General features: G+C 51.0%; 1 protein-coding gene across 1 annotated transcript in view; it reads right to left on the bottom strand.

Moving 5' to 3' along the window:
• LOC137348455 (zinc finger protein 721-like) overlaps nucleotides 1–20,081 on the bottom strand; it is a 94,538-nt gene that overhangs the window by 7,795 nt on the left and 66,662 nt on the right. The window contains exon 14 of the mRNA XM_068013761.1: nucleotides 12,051–12,197. Within this exon, the coding sequence (XP_067869862.1) occupies nucleotides 12,067–12,197 (131 nt within the window). The 3' untranslated portion in view covers nucleotides 12,051–12,066. The remainder of the gene's footprint in view (nucleotides 1–12,050; nucleotides 12,198–20,081) is intronic.

Raw genomic sequence — 20,081 nt, 5'->3', positions numbered from 1 at the left:
TTTTAATTTTTTTTTGGGGGGGGTGGGGGGGGGGGGGAGTGAATCTCAATGCTGTCTTCAGCTTAACGCCCCAAGGTTTGAGCGCTCCTGTGATTGGTGGATCTTCATGTTGCCTCAGGCCTAACTCCAATACAGTGAAGACTTGACCTTCCAGAATAGCCAGAATTAACACCCAAGCTCCATGTCAGGGGGTGCACAATACTGTGAAGAATACGGACGAAAGAACGCCACCGGATGGCACCTTCTTTGTGAAGACAATCTTATTCAACTTCTGTGAATTTCAAGCTGCTGACATCTTCTGCCTGCAAGATTTCCCCAGTCAATATTTTGGCATGGCATTCCAAAATGACATGGGATGCTTGAAACTTCTGAAGGCCATCAAGGAGAACAGGAATGAGGTACTGCTGTTGCTGTCAACGCAACAAAACCGCATTGTGATAGTTCATCTGTACAACCCCCATATCCCCGTCAGGGATGTGCTGATGCTCCTCACCAAGTACGTTGCATGACTGGAAACAGCACTGATGTCAATGACCCATTGAGGAATTGGACCTGCAAGCAGCAGATTTAGGTGATCATGAGATTGGACGTCAAGAGACCCATCCTCCACCCTCCCTCCAGCTTTGCCACTGGAAGAAGCCGGGGCTTCTTGTTCGATGGAGGGCAGCCCAGAATTTGTCGCAAATCTGCACACATGGCGGCCAACTGCGTATATGTCGTCTGCAAGCAGAAGTGCCTGCAGACAAAGGACAAGCAGAGTAAGAGCTGCAACCTGTGTGCTGAGACAGGCCACTTCGAAAATGCCAAAGGATTAAAATGCAACCTCAGTTATGCACAGGCGGCAAGAATCAAGGAGGGGAATGAGGATCCGAGAATATGGCTGCTGCAAAGGAGACCAACAACCCTCTTGCCAAGAAGATCCCCTGTGAAGAAGGCACTTCAGCTGTAAGTAATGTATTTAATATCAAGATGCAAGACAATATGCCATTTGAAGAATGCCCCTCTGGAAAGAGGGTGGAGGACAGGGGGAAGGAAAAGGGCACTGTGACAAGCTGCCAATTCCCAACACTCAGCCCTGAGCCTCTATCAGAGCAGACGGAGTGAATGCAAGAAGAGGAGCCAGCTGAGGGACAACCAGGAGACTAGCAGGTGTTGAAAAGGAAAACCAACAAGAGAAAACTGTGAAATAACTCAAAAGCAGCCACCGTGACAGGGACAATCATCTCAGCCTAGCGATGGTGCATCATACCCAAGAGCTAGGACTAGCATAAACAATTGGACTGGTAAACTATGCCATTTAAATAGGTAGAAAGATAGTCTTAATGTGTATAGTGTTGAGGGGTACTTTGCCAAGGTGAAAGCTGACCTTCTATTTCTGCAGGAGTGCGGAATACCGCACATCAGCACCTACAGGCAATGGTCACGATGGTGGGCCCACCGGCCATTGATCTGGTCAGGAGGAAACAATTCCTTTTCCTCTGTCTTGGTATTCTGCTGCAGAGGCAACTTCACCATCTCCAAAGTTAAGGAGGTGGTGGGCAGCCACCTCCTCGTAGCAGATGCATTGTACAAAAACGCTCTGCTTCGTTGAATCGATGTGTTTGCCCTGGCATGAAACAATGAGCGGTTGGCCATCCTCCGGCAGCTCCCACTGCTGCTGGTGTCCTCCAGGCCAGTCATTCAAGGCGGTGACTTCTACTGCATCATCCATGTGGACGGTCCAGCAAGACTGACAGCAAACTGGACACCACATCCAGACTCCTGATGGAAGCAGTAAAAGGCGCCAATCTGTGCGACATCTTCAGTTACCCTGCAGACTGAGCACCACAACCTGGTCTTTTCCTCAGCTCTTTGATTTTGCTCCTGGTTTTCACTGAGGGAATGAAGCAGGTCCTCGCTCCATCAAACCATCCCTCCCCCTTTTCCCTGCCTCCCTTTTTTACTGTGGGATATTTGTGACTTTGAAGCGGAGGAGCCGGAAGCCCCGCGACAGTGTGAGTGAAGGAGATTGAAAAACCCCCCTCCCGAGCTCAGCATTTAAACCCCAACGGCAAAAGCGCGAGCCGGCCGGCAGAGCCAGCGGGAAAAAGCCGAGCTGTGATTGGACGATCAGTGATGGGCGGGAAGGAGCCGGATTTTGGAACCTCCAGTCGCAAAGGCTCGAGCGCAGCAGAGTGGGGGAGGGGCGGGGAGGAACCCGAGCTGTGATTGGAGGATCAGCCAGCACGAGCGGGCGGTGCGTGTGGAACCCCAACGGCGAAAGATCGCATGAGAGAGAGAGCGAGAGCGAGAGCGGGTAAAAGCGATGTTCTGATTGGCGGCCCAGCCAGCACGTGCTGGGGGAGGAGCCGAGTGTTTAAATCCCAACGGCAGAAGCGCGCGGTGGTGCAGTGGTTGTGTAACTGGAGTAGAAATCCAGAGGCTGCACTAATCTCGTGAACTCCTCAAAACTAACAGTTTGACCATTTGTAATTCAGTTTAAAAATCTGGGCATGTAGAAAAAAAACCTGGCACCAGTAACAGCCATGATTGTCCATTTCGGGAAGGAAACCTGTCGGCCTGGCTGGGCTGCCCTATATGTGACTCCAGTCACACACTGAATCTGAAATGCCCTCTGAAGTGTGCCCGCGAGACACAGGAAGATATCAAATCGAGATTCAAGAGGAAAGCAATCTGTCTGCAATAATATAATCCTTTTCACCCCCAGTATCATTCAGTTGGCTCTGTGTTGCACCCTCCAAGGTCAGTACATCCTTCCTGAGGTGCGGTGTCCAGAACTGAATGTAGCTACTGCAGATCCGGGCCAACCAGAGCTCGAGTCAACTGTTGTATAACTTCCAGCTGCTTGTATTCCTATGTTATGTTTAATCCGTTCATGGGATGTGGGCGTCGCTGGCAAAGCCTGGCATTTACAGTGGTCTGCATGACAGTCAGCATTGGGTTTGACTCTAGTATGCAGAATGTCCTTTAGGTTACAATGGCACACCAAGATGTAATCTGTCAGGTGCCAGTATTTAGAGTGGGGATGCATCCATGTGGTCTTGAAGAAATCTTTTTGTTGAAAGAAGGTGTTGGTCATGGACAGCTGCTTTTCTGCACAGAGTTCCAAGAGTAAACGTCCGTTTTCATTACAGATTCCAACTCCATGGTTTCCAAGCACTGCCATCCATGCCAGGCTGTCACGGCCCACTCTGGCATTGAAATCGCCAAGAACAACAATTTTGTCCTTGGGAGGGGCATTCTGGATGAGTTCACGGAGATCTGTGTCGAACTTATCTTTGACGGCTGGGTTAGCCTTCAGAGTTGCAGCACAAACGCTGATGAGGGTTGCATGCTGCACAGGCACACGATGCATTCGGAGTGGCCAATTGGTAGGCTTGAAAGTTTAGTGGCGATAGTCTTCTTCACCATGAAGCTGACACCGAAGAGGTGTTGTTCACCTTGAGGTCTACTTGACGAAGAGAGGGTGCGGCCACACTGTGTTCTGTTAGGCTGCGTTGCTCTGAGAAGCAGACCTCACTCAGGGCCGCGATATCAGTATCTAGTCTGGCTAGCTCATGGGCCACCAGGGCTGTGTGTCGTTGGGGGAGGCTGTTGTCACCAGTGCCAAACATTGTTCTCACATTCCAGCAGGCGAGTTTCAGAATTTTTCTTCTCCCACTTTTAGAAGCGAGGTTAGGAGTTTGCGTTTTCTTCTCTGTCGTAGTTTGACCTCATTAAGAGATGTCCATTGACCGCAGCAAGCCAACTGGGTGGTAGGGAGATGAGGTAGTATGGGCTGAGGTTAGAAACAGGAGAGGTGAGGTTACCCTGTTGGGAGTCTTTTATAGACCTCCGAACAGTTCCAGAGATGTAGAGGAAAGGATAGCGAAGATGATTCTCGACAGGGGTGAGAGTAACAGGGTAGTTGTTATGGGGGACTTTAACTTTCCAAATATCGACTGGAAATACTATAGTTCGAGTACTTTAGATGGGTCAGTTTTTGTCCAGTGTGTGCAGGAGGGTTTTCTGACACAGTATGTAGACAGGCCAACCAGGGGCGATGCCACATTGGATTTGGTACTGGGAAATGAACCCGGCCAGGTGTTAGATTTAGATGTAGGTGAGCACTTTGGTGATAGTGATCACAATTCGGTTAGGTTTACCTTAGCGATGGGCAGGGACAGGTATATACCGCAGGGCAAGAATTATAACTGGGGGAAAGGAAATTATGATGCGATCAGGCAAGATTTAGGATGCGTAGGATGGGGAAGGAAACTGCAGGGGATGGGAACAATCGAAATGTGGAGCTTATTCAAGGAGCAGCTACTGCGTGTCCTTGATAAGTATGTACCTGTGAGGCAGGGAGGAAGTTGTCGTGCGAGGGAGCCGTGGTTTACGAAAGAAGTTGAAGCGCTTGTCAAGAGGAAGAAGAAGGCTTATGTTAGGATGAGACGTGAAGGCTCAGTTAGGGCGCTTGAGAGCTACAAGCTAGCCAGGAAGGATCTAAAGGTAGAGCTAAGAAGAGCAAGGAGAGGACACGAGAAGTCATTGGTGGATCAGATCAGGGAAAACCCTAAGGCTTTCTATAGGTATATCAGGAATAAAAGAATGACTAGAGTTAGAGTAGGGCCAATCAAGGATAGTAGTGGGAAGTTGTGTGTGGAATCAGAGGAGATAGGGGAAGTGTTAAATGAATATTTTGCGTCAGTATTTACAGTAGAGAAAGAAAATGTTGTTGAGAATACTGAGATTCAGGCTACGAGGCTAGATGGGATTGAGGTTCACAAGGAGGAGGTGTTAGCAATTTTGGAAGGTGTGAAAATAGATAAGTCCCCTGGGCCAGATGGGATTTATCCTAGGATTCTCTGGGAAGCTAGGGAGGAGATTGCAGAGCCTTTGTCCTTGATCTTTATGTCGTCATTGTCGACAGGAATAGTGCCGGAAGACTGGAGGATTGCAAATGTTGTCCCCTTGTTCAAGAAGGGGAGTAGAGACAGCCCTGGTAATTATAGACCTGTGAGCCTTACTTCGGTTGTGGGTAAAATGTTGGAAAAGGTTATAAGAGACAGGATTTATAATCATCTTGAAAAGAATAAGTACATTAGAGATAGTCAGCACGGTTTTGTGACGGGTAGATCGTGCCTCACAAACCTTATTGAGTTTTTCGAGAAGGTGACCAAACAGGTGGATGAGGGTAAAGCAGTGGATGTGGTGTATATGGATTTCAGTAAGGCGTTTGATAAGGTTCCCCACGGTAGGCTATTGCAGAAAATACGGAAGTATGGGGTTGAAGGCGATTTAGAGCTTTGGATCAGAAATTGGCTAGCTGAAAGAAGACAGAGGGTGGTGGTTGATGGCAAATGTTCATCCTGGAGTTTAGTTACTAGTGGTGTACCGCAAGGATCTGTTTTGGGGCCACTGCTGTTTGTCATTTTTATAAATGACCTGGAAGAGGGTGTAGAAGGGTGGGTTAGTAAATTTGCAGATGACACTAAGGTCGGTGGAGTTGTGGATAGTGCCGAAGGATGTTGTAGGGTACAGAGAGACATAGATAGGCTGCAGAGCTGGGCTGAGAGATGGCAAATGGAGTTTAATGTGGAAAAGTGTGAGGTGATTCACTTTGGAAGGAGTAACAGGAATGCAGAGTACTGGGCTAATGGGAAGATTCTTGGTAGTGTAGATGAACAGAGAGATCTTGGTGTCCAGGTGCATAAATCCCTGAAGGTTGCAAACCAGGTTAATAGGGCTGTTAAGAAGGCATATGGTGTGTTAGCTTTTATTAGTAGGGGGGTCGAGTTTCGGAGCCACGAGGTCATGCTGCAGCTGGACAAAACTCTGGTGAGACCGCACCTGGAGTATTGTGTGCAGTTCTGGTCACCGCATTATAGGAAGGATGTGGAAGCTATGGAAAGGGTGCAGAGGAGATTTACTAGGATGTTGCCTGGTATGGAGGGAAGGTCTTACGAGGAAAGGCTGAGGGACTTGAGGTTGTTTTCGTTGGAGAGGAGGAGGAGAGGTGACTTAATAGAGACATATAAGATAATCAGAGGGTTAGATAGGGTGGATAGTGAGCGTCTTTTTCCTCGGATGGTGATGGCAAACACGAGGGGACATAGCTTCAAGTTGAGGGGTGATAGATATAGGACAGATGTGAGAGGTAGTTTCTTTACTCAGAGAGTAGTAAGGGCGTGGAACGCCCTGCCTGCAGCAGTAGTAGATTCGCCAACTTTAAGGGCATTTAAGTGGACATTGGATAGACACATGGATGAAAATGGAATAGTGTAGGTCAGATGGTTTCACAGGTCGGCGCAACATCGAGGGCCGAAGGGCCTGGACTGCGCTGTAATGTTCTAAATTCTAAATCTGCAGTTTACCCTGTCAGGACATTAGTGCATACTTTTAACAAAACTTGATGTTTTTCATCAGAGCATTAGACAAATATTAATGGCATCAGGTGATAAGAATAAAAGAGAAAAAAGCAAATTGTCCTAAAGTTACACAGACAATTTTCTCACCCTACTTGTCAAAGGTTAAAAATCCCACTAAAAGATGCAGTCTGGTTTATGAAGAGGAGATGAAGCTAATCGAAGAGATTAGTGAGAATTGTGAAATCTGTAAAAAGTATCAAAGGATGTCCTATTGTAAGCCTTCCATTGGCACATGACTTTAGTGAGGTAGTTATGCCAGGGTTGGGCCGACCATGACTTATGGCCCTCCTGCCTTGGGCGCTATGGCGTTGGAAGGATGAATGAGAATGGGCAGAGACTGCTTGAGTTGTGTACCTATCATAACCTCTGCATCACCAACTCATTCTTTCACACTAAACCCTGTCACCAGGTTTCATGGAGGCACCCAAGATCACGTCGTTGTCACCAGCTAGACCTCACTGTCACAAGGCGAGCCTCCTTAAACAGTGTTCAAATCACACGCAGCTTCCACAGTGCGGACTGTGACACCAACCACTCCCTGGTGTGCAGCAAGGTTAGACTCAGACCAAAGAAGTTGCATCATTCCAAGCAGAAGGGCCACCCGTGCATCAACATGAGCAGAATTTCTCATCCACAGCTGTTACAAAAATTTCTAAATTCACTTGTAACAGCTCTTCAAAACACTCCCACAGGGGATGCTGAGACCAAGTGGGCCCACATCAGAGACGCCATCTATGAGTCAGCTTTGACCACCTATGGCAAACGTGCGAAGAGGAATGCAGACTGGTTTCAATCTCATTTTGAAGAGCTGGAACCTGTCATAGCCGCTAAGCGCATTGCAGTGTTGAACTACAAGAAAGCCCCCAGCGAGTTAACATCCGTAGCACTTAAAGCAGCCAGAAGCACTGCACAAAGAACAGCCAGGTGCTGCACAAATGACTACTGGCAACACCTATGCCTTCATATTCAGCTGGCCTCAGACACCGGAAACATCAGAGGAATGTATGATGGCATTAAGAGAGCTTTTGGGCCAACCATCAAGAAGATCGCCCCCCTCAAATCTAAATCAGGGGACATAATCACTGACCAACGCAAGCAAATGGACTGCTAGGTTGAGCACTACCTAGAACTGTACTCCAGGGAAAATGTTGTCACTGAGACTGCCCTCAATGCAGCCCAGCCTCTTCCAGTCATGGAGGAGCTGGACGTACAGCCAACAAAATCGGAACTCAGTGATGCCATTGATTCTCTAGCCAGCGGAAAAGCCCCGGGAAGGACAGCATTACCCCTGAAATAATCAAGAGTGCCAAGCCTGCTATACTCTCAGCACTACATGAACTGCTTTGCCTGTGCTGGGACGAGGGAGCAGTACCTCAGGTCATGCGCGATGCCAATATCATCACCCTCTATAAAATCAAAGGTGACCGCGGTGACTGCAACAACTACCATGGAATCTCCCTGCTCAGCATAGTGGGGAAAGTCTTTGCTCGAATCACTTTAAACAGGCTCCAGAAGCTGGCCGAGCGCGTCCACCCTGAGGCACAGTGTGGCTCTCGTGCAGAGAGATCAACCATTGACCTGCTGTTCTCCCTTCATCAGATACAGGAGAAATGCCGCGAACAACAGATGCCCCTCTACATTGCTTTCATTGATCTCACCAAAGCCTTTGACCTCGTCAGCAGACGTGGTCTCTTCAGACTACCAGAAAAGATTGGATGTCCACCAAAGCTACTAAGTATCATCACCTCATTCCATGACAATATGAAAGGCACAATTCAACATCGCGGCACCTCATCAGACCCCTTTCCTATCCTGAGTGGCGTGAAACAGGGCTGTGTTCTTGCACCCACACTTTTTGGGATTTCTTCTCCCTGCTGCTCTCACATGCGTTCAAGTCTTCAGAAGAAGGAATTTTCCTCCACACAAGATCAGGGGGCAGGTTGTTCAACCTTGCCCGTCTAAGAGCGAAGTCCAAAGTATGGAAAGTCCTCATCAGGGAACTCCTCTTTGCTGACGATGCTGCTTTAACATCTCACACTGAAGAGTGTCTGCAGAGTCTCATCGACAGGTTTGCGGCTGCCTGCAACGAATTTGACCGAACCATCAGCCTCAAGAAAACGAACATCATGGAACAGGACGTCAGAAATGCTCCATCCATCAATATTGGCGACCATGCTCTGGAAGTGGTTCAAGAGTTCACCTACCTCGGCTCAACTATCACCAGTAACCTGTCTCTGGATGCAGAAATCAACAAGCGCATGGGAAAGGCTTCCACTGCTATGTCCAGACTGGCCAAGAGAGTGTGGGAAAATGGCACACTGACACGGAACACAAAAGTCCGAGTGTATCAGGCCTGTGTCCTCAGTACCTTGCTCTATGGCAGCGAGGCCTGGACAACGTATGTCAGCCAAGAGCGACGTCTCAATTCATTCCACCTTCACTGCCTCCGGAGAATACTTGGCATCAGGTGGCAGGACCGTATCTCCAACACAGAAGTCCTCGAGGCGGCCAACATCCCCAGCTTATACACACTACTGAGTTAGCGGCGCTTGAGATGGCTTGGCCATGTGAGCTGCATGGAAGATGGCAGGATCCCCAAAGACACATTGTACAGCGAGCTCTCCACTGGTATCAGACCCACCGGCCGTCCATGTCTCCGCTTTAAAGACATCTGCAAACGCGAAATGAAGTCCTGTGACATTGATCACAAGTCATGGGAGTCAGTTGCCAGCGTTCGCCAGAGCTGGCAGGCAGCCATAAAGGCGGGGCTAAAGTGTGGCGAGTCGAAGAGACTTAGCAGTTGGCAGGAAAAAAGACAGAAGCGCAAGGGGAGAGCCAACTGTGTAACAGCCCCGACAAACAAATCTTTCTGCAGCACCTGTGGAAGAGCCTGTCACTCTAGAATTGGCCTTTATAGCCACTCCAGGCGCTGCTACACAAACCACTGACCACCTCCAGGCGCTAACCCATTGTCTCTCGAGATAAGGAGGCCAAAGAAGAAGAAAAATATAATCGATCTAAAGTTATGGGACAAAGACAGAAATGTTTTCATCCGATATTTTATTGATTGGGCTATCAGGTTCAATGTATCTACATTAATAATTAGCAAGGATGGTAAATATTATAGACAAAATTTTGGAGAAATGGATAGAGAATGGACTTGGGCCATCAGTAAAGTTTCTGTTTGATAATGGAGGTGAATTTGCCAATGACAAGTCCAGAGATATGTGTGGAAATATGAATATCATGGTCATGAATACAGCAGCTGTGAGCTCTTTTAGCAATGGACTCTGTGAAAGGAATCATGTTGTGATTGATGAAATGGTGCATAAAATTTTAGCTGATCAACCAGACTGTAAATTTACTACTGCCCTAACATGGACGGTTCATGCAAAGAATTCTCTATGGATGTTTGGAGGGTATAATCCTTATCAATTAGTCCATGGGCAAAATCCCAAATTGCATTCTGAACTTTGTGATAGTCCTCTTGCTTTGCATGCAGGGAGACAGGTTTTTATGAAGGTTGAGGTTTCAGGGTAAATTCATAAAGCACTGAGGCATCACATTAGACCATCTGAGACAGAGTTTAATTCACTGTAAAAGAGAGGGTCATGGGGAACGGAAATGCCCTGGTAAGGTAATAGGTCGTGATGATAAGATAGTATTTATGAAACATGGCAACCAAATTGTTGAGGCTCATTCCTCATAATTAATCAGAATTAATTACAAAATCTTGGACTCTGAAAAGCTGATAGAATAAAACGAGGCAACTGCACCCCAAATGTTCCCTCACTCTGTGTACAGTCCCACACTGTAACTGTGTTTATGTACAGTTCCCTCACTCTGTGAACAGTCCCACATTGTCACTGTGTTTATGTACAGTTCCCTCACTCTGTGTACAGTCCCACACTGTAACTGTGTTTATGTACAGTTCCCTCACTCTGTGTACAGTCCTGCACTGCAAATGTGTTGATGTAGAGTCCCTCACTCTGTGGACAATCCCACACTGTCACTGTTTCTCTGTGTACAGCACCTTGGCTCCCCCTCTCAACTTTCCTAAATCGCAGTGATGTATGCAATTTTCCAATCTAAAGGAGTAGTGTGTCAGCTGTGGCTCAGTGGGTAGTACTCTTAGTCAGAAGGTTGTGGGTTCAAGTCTCATTCCAAAACTTGAGCACAGCAATCTTGGCTGACACTGCAGTGCAGTACTGAGGGAGTGTTCAGATGAGACATTAAACCGAGACCCCATCTGCCCTCTCAGGCGGGTGCAAAAGATCCCATGGCACTATTTCAAAGAAGACAATGGGTGGTAGGACCCTAGGAAGTACACAGGGTCAGAGGGACCTTGGTGTACTTGTCCATAGATCACTGAAGGCAGCAGCACAGGTGGATAAGGTGGTTCGGAAGGCATATGGGATACTTGCCTTTATTAGCCGAGGCATAGAATATAAGAGCAGGGAGGTTATGATGGAGTTGTATAAAACGCTAGTTAGGCCACAGCTGGAGTACTGTGTACAGTTCTGGGCACCACACTATAGGAAGGATGTGATTGGAGAGGGTACAGAGGAGATTCACCAGGATGTTGCCTGGGATGGAGCATTTCAGCTATGAAGAGAGACTGGATAGGCTGGGGTTGTTTTCGTTAGAGCAGAGAAGTCTGAGGGGGGACCTGATTGAGGTATACAAAATTATGAGGGGCATTGATAGGTTAGATAGGAAGAAACATTTTCCCTTAGAGGTGTCAATCCCCAGGGGCATAGATTTAGGGTAAGGGGCAGGAGGTTTAGAGGGGATTTGAGGAAAAATGTTTTCCCCCAGAGGGCGGTTGGAATCTGGAACACACTGCCTGAAGGGGTGGAAGAGGCAGGAACCCTCACAACATTTAAGAAGTATTTAGATGAGCACTTGAAACGCCGTAGCATACAAGGCCAAGGGCCAAGTGCTGGAAAATGGGATTAGAATAGATAGGTGCTTGATGGCTGGCACAGACATGATGGGCTGAAGGGCCTGTTTCTGTGCTGTATAACTCTATGACTCTATGACTGTAACTGTGTTTACAGTTTCCTCACTCTGTGTACAGTCCTACAATGTAACTGTGTTTATGTACAGTTCCCTCATTCTGTGTACAGTCTCACACGGTCACTGTGTTTATGTGGTGTTCCCTCACTTTGTGTACAGTCTCACACTGTAATTGTGTTTATGTACAGTTTCCTCACTCTGTGTACAGTCCCATACTGTAACTGTGTTTATGTACAGTTTCCTCACTCTGTGTACACTCCCATACTGTAACTGTGTTTATGTAGAGTTCCCTCACTTTGTGTACAGTCTCACACTGTCATTGTGTTTATGGAGAGCTCTCTCACTCTGTGTACAGTCCCACACTGTAACTGTGTTTATGTACAGTTCCCTCACACTGTGAACAGTCCCACACTGTAACTGTGTTTATGTAGGGTTCCCTCACACTGTGAACAGTCCCACACTGTAACTGTGTTTATGTAGAGTTCCCTCACTTCATGTACAGTCTCACATTGTAACTGTGTTTATGTAGTTTCCCCAGTCCATCTTTGTGATAAACTGACCAACACCATTAAATTGAGATGATAAATTTCTCTGCACAATAACCCAATTTCTTATCCATACCTTCCTCAGTACATGTTTAACAGGAGATTTTGAACGTTAGCTGTGGGTTGGAGTCAGCTCTGAGGTGAGGATGAAATCTTGATGTTGGAGATCTTTTGCCCATTAGTTTCAGTTCTGCCAGTCTGTCCCCTTTCGGTAAATATAAACCTGTTTGTTGGTGCAAAGAACAAAACCAGAATTGTATTTCCATTTCTAAAGCAGCGTGCTTATTCTTTTTAGTAACATTGTTCCTCTGGGAGGTCCCCCTGCTCAGATTAAATCGGACTGTGATCTCTGAGAGGAAGTGTAATGAGAAGGAACTAGTCTTGATGTTATCGCTGAGTTTCGGACATCTGTTAAATATTAATAACAAATAGACACTGTGCTTCTAGTAAACGAGGGCTGCTCTTTGAGGGCTTTCTGGAGCATTCATTCAGGATTAATTTGAACACCTGAATGCCAGTTTTCCATAAAGTAAACAGTTCACTTTCTCTGTAATCCCACTAGACTGTCCCATCGACCATTCCCAGGGTCAGGTACAGCACAGGTTAAATACAAGTGAAGCTCCTTCTACACTGTCCCATCAAACACTCCCAGGGCAGGCACAGCACACTTTAGATAGAGGCCTTCCGCGACTGATGGGCACCGCAAGGTCTGGAGTGCATCATTGATGCAGAGAATGCTATTTTAATTTGAGTTTTTGTTTATTGATCCACTTTTAAATATAGTTATTTTTATAAATTGTGTATCATGGGGGCCTGAGAAATAAAGGCCCCCTCGCCAAAAATACATAACAGGGGCCTGCAGTATAAAGGCCACCTTCAGATTAAAAGGTTAGATAGAGAGTAAAGCTCCCTCTACAATATCCCAATGAAATCTGGCAGGACAGATACACAACAGGTTCCAATTTTTTTCATAGCATGTGAGCATAATTGGCAATACCAGCATTAGTTGCCCATCACTAATTGTCCATAAGAAGGTGGTGGTGAGTCGTCTTCTGGAACTGCTGCATTCTTTTTTTTTAGAGATACAGCACTGAAACAGGCCCTTCAGCCCACCAAGTCTGTGCTGACCATCAACCACCTATTGATACTAATCCTACATTAATCCCATATTCGTACCACATCCCTACATTAGGGGCAATTTATAATGGCCAATTTACCTATCAACCTGCAAGTCTTTGGGTGTGGGAGGAAACCGGAGTACCTGGCGAAAACCCACACGGTCACAGGGAGAACTTGCAAACTCCACACAGTCAATACCCAGAATTGAACGCGGGTCGCTAGAACTGCGAGGCTGCAGTGTTAACCACTGCGCCGCCCATTCCATGTCATATAGGAACATCCACAGTGCTGTTAGGAAGGGAGTTCCAGATTTTGACCCAGCGACAGTGAAGGAATGGCGATATAGTTCCAAGACAGGTTGGTGTGTGGCTTGGAGGGGAACTTGGTGGTGTTCCCATGCATCTATAGCCCTGATTCTACCAGGTGGTAGAGGTCACAGGTTTAGAAGGTCCTGTCGAAGTAGGCTTGGTGAATTATTGCAGTGCATCTTATATGTGGTACACACTGCTGCCACTGCGCTTCAGTAGTGAAGGGAGTGAACGTTGAAGGGTTGCCAATCAAGTGGGCTGCTTTGTCCTGGATGGTGTCGAGCTTCTTGAGTGTTGTTGAAGATGCACCCATTCAGACAAGAAGAGAATATTCCATCACATTCCTGATTTGTGTCTTATGGTTGGTGGACAGACCTTGGGAAGTCAGGAGGTGAGTTAGTCGCTGCAGAATTCAGAGCCTCTGACATGCTCTTGTAGTGACAGTATTTATGTCATATTATTTGTCACAGAAACAGGCCCTTCTGCCCATCTTGTCCGTGCTGGCCATCAAGCACCTATCTATTCTAATCCCATTTGCCAGCAGTTGGCCCATAGCCTTATATGCTATAGTATTTCAAGTGCTCACCTAAATATTCTTAAATATTGTGAGGGTGACTGCGTCTACCACCTCTTCAGGCAGTGTGTTCCAGATTCCAACCACCCTCTAGGTAAAAAAAGTTTTCCTCAAATCCCCTCTCAGCCTCCTGCCCCTTACCTTAAATCTATGCCCCCTGGTTATTGACGCCTCTGCTAAGGGAAAATGTTTCTTCCTATCTATGTCCCTCATAATTTTGCATACCTCTATCGGGTCTATCGGGATCAGCTGGCACGGCCGGGACGTCCGCCCCACAGTGTGTGGTGGATGTGTTGGCCGCTGGCGGTGACGACCCGGAGGAGGATGGGGAGTCGCTGTGGGGCACGGAGGATGACCTTGATTCCATCGCCAGTGAGGTGGTGGAGACCCTCGTGCCTCCCACCGAATCTCCTCTCATCCCCACGGCGGAACTCCGGGATTTCCTCGCGGCTTGCAGGGGTTGCCGCGATAAAGTTCAGCCTGCCCTCGGCCGTTGGTCGAATCTGGCGCTGATCATAAAGTCCGTTCGTGCCGCTCTGAAGAAAGCGGCCAAGCGCGCGGGCATGAAACTGGTTGAGAGGCGCCATTTTAATGTGTTCCTCAATGGGTTGCTGGGGGAGTGGAAAGCCAGGTGCACTTCCACTCCCTCCTCACAGAGAGGTGTTGGTGACGGGTTTTAAGTACCTTTGACATGAAGATAACCATAGCCAGCCTCAACATCAACGGCAGCAGGGGGTCTCACCACAGATTTCACAATCTCTCAGTCCTCAGGGAAGGGAGATACACGGTGAGCTTTCTGCAGGAAACCCACACCATTCCGGGAGACGAAGCCACCTGGCTCCTGGAGTGGCAGGGTGGGGTCTACATGAGTCACCTCACCCCTATTTCTAGTGGGGTGGCGATCTTGTTGGCCCCGACTTTTCAGCCGGAGATCTTGGGGGGGTCAAGGATCTAGTGCCGGGCCGCTTGCTCCACCTCGCCGTTCGCCTGGGCAGCGTGCCGCTCCACTTTGTGAACGTGTACACGCCCAGGCCCGGCGCGTTGCAAGCGCGCTTCTTTGAAGAAGTGTCCGCTCTCTTGAGCTCCATCGATAGCAGCGAGTGCATCATCCTCGGGGGGGATTTTAACTACACCCTTGAGGTGGGGGATTGCTCCGGTCCCCAGCGCGGCCAGGCGTCGGTGGAGAAGTTGAGGGGACTGATCAGCTCCCTTAACTTGGTGGACGTCTGGCGGAATCTCAATCCCGACTCCAGCGCCTTCACGTGGCGGTCTGGAGGAGGAGGGTCGCGAATCGACCGCCTCTACTTTTCGCAGGCGTACGTCTCCCGTGTCTTGGCGGCCTCCATGCGGCTGGTGCCGTGCTCGGACCACCGCCTGGTGTGGGCAGAGTTCACTTTGATCCGCACGCGGGTGGATTCCGCGTACTGGCACTTTAACAACCGGCTGCTGGAGGACGAGCGATTTCGAGACTCGTTCTGTCGATTCTGGGCCGACTGGAGAAGGAACAGGGGGGCTTCCCCTCCTTGAGGCTATGGTGGGATGTGGGCAAGACTCACATCCGCGTCTTCTGTCAGGAGTACACGAAGGGGTCGACCAAGAGGCGGGAAGCCGAGATCGGGCATCTTGAGAGGGAGGTGCTCGACTTGGAGTCCCGCCTCGGTCATGCCGTCCTGGACCCGGCCCTGTGGCAGGCGTACAAAGAGAAGGGCGCGCTGAGGGACCTGCAGCTCACAGGGTCCCGAGGCGCGTACGTGAGGTCGCAGATCCAGATCTGGAAGATTTGGACCATGCCTCACCCTTCTTCTACTCGCTGGAAAAATGGCGGGGGGTCCATAAGCAGCTGGTCGAGCTGCTGGCCGACAACGGATCTTCCATCACGGATCCGGAGGAAATGGGCCTCCTGGTCCGTACTTATTACAGTGCGTTGTTCTCTCCCAATCCGTCCAAGGAGGATGCGCGCAGAGTTTTGTGGGAGGACCTGCTGCAGGTCAGCCCAGAGGGCGCCGAAGGATTGGAGGCTCCGCTCACGTTGGCGGAGCTGACTGGCGCCCTCCACCAGCTCTCGAGGGGCAAATCCCCAGGGCTGGATGGGTTGACCATGGAGTTCCTCAGGGCGTTCTGGGACATCCTGGGGGACGATTACGCATGGGTCCTGGGGGACAGCCTGGTGACCGGGGAGATGCCCCTCTCGTGGCGCAGGGCGGTCATCGTCCTGCTGCCAAAGAGGGGCGATCTCCGCCTGCTTAAAAACTGGCATCCGGTCTCCCTCCTCAGCACGGATTATAAGATCTTTGCCCGGGCTATGTCTACCCGCCTGGGCTCCGTGCTGGCCCACATGATCCACCCCGACCAGTCCTACACGGTCCCGGGCCGGTCCATCCAGGACAACATCCACCTGGTCCGGGACCTGATCCATCTTTCCCAGAGGACTGGTCAGTCGGTTGCCTTTGTCTCCCTCGATCAGGAGAAGGCGTTCGACAGGGTGGATCACGATTACCTTTTCGGGACTCTGCGCGCTTTCGGACTCGGGCCGCATTTCGTGGCCCGGGTCCGACTTTTATATGCCGCCGCAGAGTGTCTAGTCAAAGTTAACGGGTCCTTGACGGCGCCCCTTCGATTTGGGAGAGGAGTGCGTCAGAGGTGCCCCATGTCCGGCCAATTGTATACCATCTGCGTGGAGCCCTTCCTGTGCCTGCTTCGCAGGAGGTTGACGGGATTGGCTCTGCGCGAGCCGGCCATGCGGGTCGTCCTCTCGGCTTACGCCGACGACGTGCTCCTCGCAATCACAGATCCCGTTGACTTGCGGAGGATGCGCGACTGCCAGCAGACCTTTTCTGCCGCGTCCTCCGCGAGGATCAATTGGGAGAAATGTTCCGGACTCCTGGTTGGTCAGTGGCGGGTGGACTCCCTGCCGGAGGAGATGACACCTTTTGCGTGGAGCACCACGCACCTCCTCTATCTGGGAGTCCACCTTAGCCCCGCTGAGGAAGCCTGGCCGGCAAACTGGCAGGAGTTGGAGGCGAAAGTCACCGCTCGGCTGGGGCGCTGGACAGGACTGCTCCGAGTGCTTTCCTGCAGGGGCCGAGCGTTGGTCATAAACCAACTGGTGGCCTCCAAGTGACCGGTTGGTCACTTTGGCCCCGCCCCCTGTATTTGCCACCAAGATCCAGAAGAAACTCGTCGATTTCTTCTGGGGCAAGAGGAAACACTGGGTCTCTGCCGCGGTCCTGAGTCTCCCGATCGAGGAGGGCGGTCAGTCGCTGGTGTGCATTCGCACCCAGGCTGCGACTCTCCGCCTTCGGACCCTGCAGAGATACCTGTACGTCGAGCGTCCTCCCAGATGGTGTGCGCTGGCGACGTATTTTTTCCGCCAGTGTCACAGCCTTCAAGAAGACACGCAGCTCCTGGTGGAGTCCGTTAGCCGCGCCTCTCTGAGGGAGTTGCCTGTCTTTTACCGGGATCTATTCAGAGTCTGGAACATGGTCGCCTCCAGTCAGGGCGCTCCCCCGCCGGCGGAGGAGAGTGCCTCGGCTGTCCGGGCGGCCGACTCCGGGGACGGTCCGGCGGGCGGAGGAGTAGCCGAAACCCCCGGGAAGCCCCTCACTGCGGGTGGCGAGGGGGCTTGGGAGTGCGGAGCGTTCCCGGCGGGGCTGACCCCCGCTCGGCCGGAACTGCTCATCGGACCCAGGTCCCGAAACCCTCCTCGGGAGCCAGTCCCGCACAACCCGAGCCGCCTCTCGGAAATGCCCTCCGTGCCATTCCAATCGGCGCGGAGGGGTTTCCTGTACGGGCTGCTCCTGCACACTCTCCACTTCCTCGCCCTCGTCAGCCGGCCGGACACGCCCTGGCGGTCCGCGTTGCCATCTGGCGGCGAGGGGAAACCCCAATGGAGGTCTCCCTACGCGGGAGTCTTCCCCCTTTACATCGGGGACCTGGGGTGGAGGGTGCTGCACAGAGCAGTCCCGTGCAATAGGCTTTTAAGTAGGTTCACGGACTCCCAGGCCACCTGTACTTACTGCGGCCTGGACGAGTCCGTGTTCCACATTTACACGGAGTGTGCGAGGTTGCAGCCCCTATTTGAGTATCTGAAGGGGCTGCTCCTCAAATTCTGGCTGCACTTCAGTCCCACGCTCCTGATCTTTGGGCACCCGGTGCGGAGGGGCTTGGGCCGGGAGGAGGATCTCCTCATCGGTCTGCTCCTGGGCCTGGCCAAGGTGGCAATTCACAGGTCCAGGTTGCGGGCCGTCGGGGGGTCCATCCTCCCCGATTGCCTGCCCTCTTCCGCGGTTACGTTCGCGCCCGGGTGTCCCTGGAAAAGGAGCATGCGGTGTCCGCCGGTCTGCTTGAGGCCTTCCGCGACCGGTGGGCACCGCAGGGACTGGAGTGCATTGTCGACGCCGAGAATGGCATTTTAATTTGAGTTTTTTGTTTTTTTATCTGGTTTTAATAAAGTTATTTTAAAACTGTAAATATGTACATAAAGGGGGCCTGAGGAATAAAGGCCCCCTCGACGTGAAAAATATAAAAGGGGCCTGGGGTATAAAGGCCACCTTAAAGAAAAAAAAACAAAAAAAACGGGGTTAGATACAGAGTAAAGCTCCCTCTACACTGTCCCATCAAGTAACAACAAGAACAACAAAAAAAAAATGGAGTTCCTCAGGGCGTTCTGGGACATCCTGGGGGACGATTACGCATGGGTCCTGGGGGACAGCCTGGTGACCGGGGAGATGCCCCTCTCGTGGCGCAGGGCGGTCATCGTCCTGCTGCCGAAGAGGGGCGATCTCCGCCTGCTTAAAAACTGGCATCCGGTCTCCCTCCTCAGCACGGATTATAAGATCTTTGCCTGGGCTCCGTGCTGGCCCACATGATCCAGCCCGACCAGTCCTATACAGTCCCGGGCCGGTCCATCCAGGACAACATCCGCCTGGTCCGGGACCTGATCCATCTTTCCCAGAGGACTGGTCAGTCGGTTGCCTTTGTCTCCCTCGATCAGGAGAAGGCGTTCGACAGGGTGGATCACGAATACCTTTTCGGGACTCTGCGCGCTTTCGGACTCTGGCTGCATTTCGTGGCCCGGGTCTGAGTTTTATACGGCGCCGCAGAGTGTCTAGTCAAATTTTCGGGGCCTTGACGGCGCCCCTTCGCTTTGGGAGAGGAGTGCGTCAGGGATGCCCCATGTCCAGCCAATTGTTTACCATCTGCGTGGAGCCCTTCCTGTGCCTGCTTCGCAGGAGGTTGACGGGATTGGCTCTGCGCGAGCCGGCCATGCGGGTCGTCCTCTCGGCTTACGCCGACGACGTGCTCCTCGCAGTCACAGATCCCGTTGACTTGCGGAGGATGCGCGACTGCCAGCAGACCTTTTCTGCCACATCCTCCGCGAGGATCAATTGGGAGAAATGTTCCAGACTCCTGGTGGGTCAGTGGCGGGTGGACTCCCTGCCGGAGGAGATTACACCTTTTGCGTGGAGCACCACGCACCTCCTCTATCTGGGAGTCCACCTTAGCCCCGCTGAGGAAGCCTGGCCGGCAAACTGGCAGGAGTTGGAGGCGAAAGTCACCGCTCGGCTGGGGCGCTGGACAGGACTGCTCTGAGTGCTTTCCTACAGGGGCCAAGCGCTGGTCATAAACCAACTGGTGGCCTCCATGTTGTGGGACCCGTTGGTCACTTTGGCCCCGCCCCCTGCATTTGCCAACAAGATCCAGAAGAAACTCGTCGATTTCTTCTGGGGCAAGAGGAAACACTGGGTCTCTGCCGCGGTCCTGAGTCTCCCGATTGAGGAGGGCGGCCAGTCGCTGGTGTGCGCATGCACCTAGGCTGCGGCTCTCCGCCTTCGGACCCTGCAGAGACACCTGTACAACGAGCATTCTCCTAGATGGTGAGGGCTGGCGACGTATTTTTTCCGCCAGTGTCACTGCCTTCAAGACGACACGCAGCTCCTGGTGGAGTCCGTTTGTCGCGCTTCTCTGAGGGAGTTGCCTGTCTTTTACCGGGATCAATTCCGAGTCTGGAACATGGTCGCCTCCAGTCAGGGCGCTCCCCCGCCGGCGGAGGAGAGCGCCTCGGCTGTCCGGGCGGCCGACTCGGGGGACTGTCTGGCGGGCGGAG

This window comes from Heterodontus francisci, chromosome 34 (genome assembly GCF_036365525.1).
Source record: "Heterodontus francisci isolate sHetFra1 chromosome 34, sHetFra1.hap1, whole genome shotgun sequence".
Taxonomy (NCBI): Eukaryota; Metazoa; Chordata; class Chondrichthyes; order Heterodontiformes; family Heterodontidae; genus Heterodontus; species Heterodontus francisci.
Note: the sequence above shows the minus strand (reverse complement) of the source record. Positions and strands in the feature narration are given on the sequence as shown.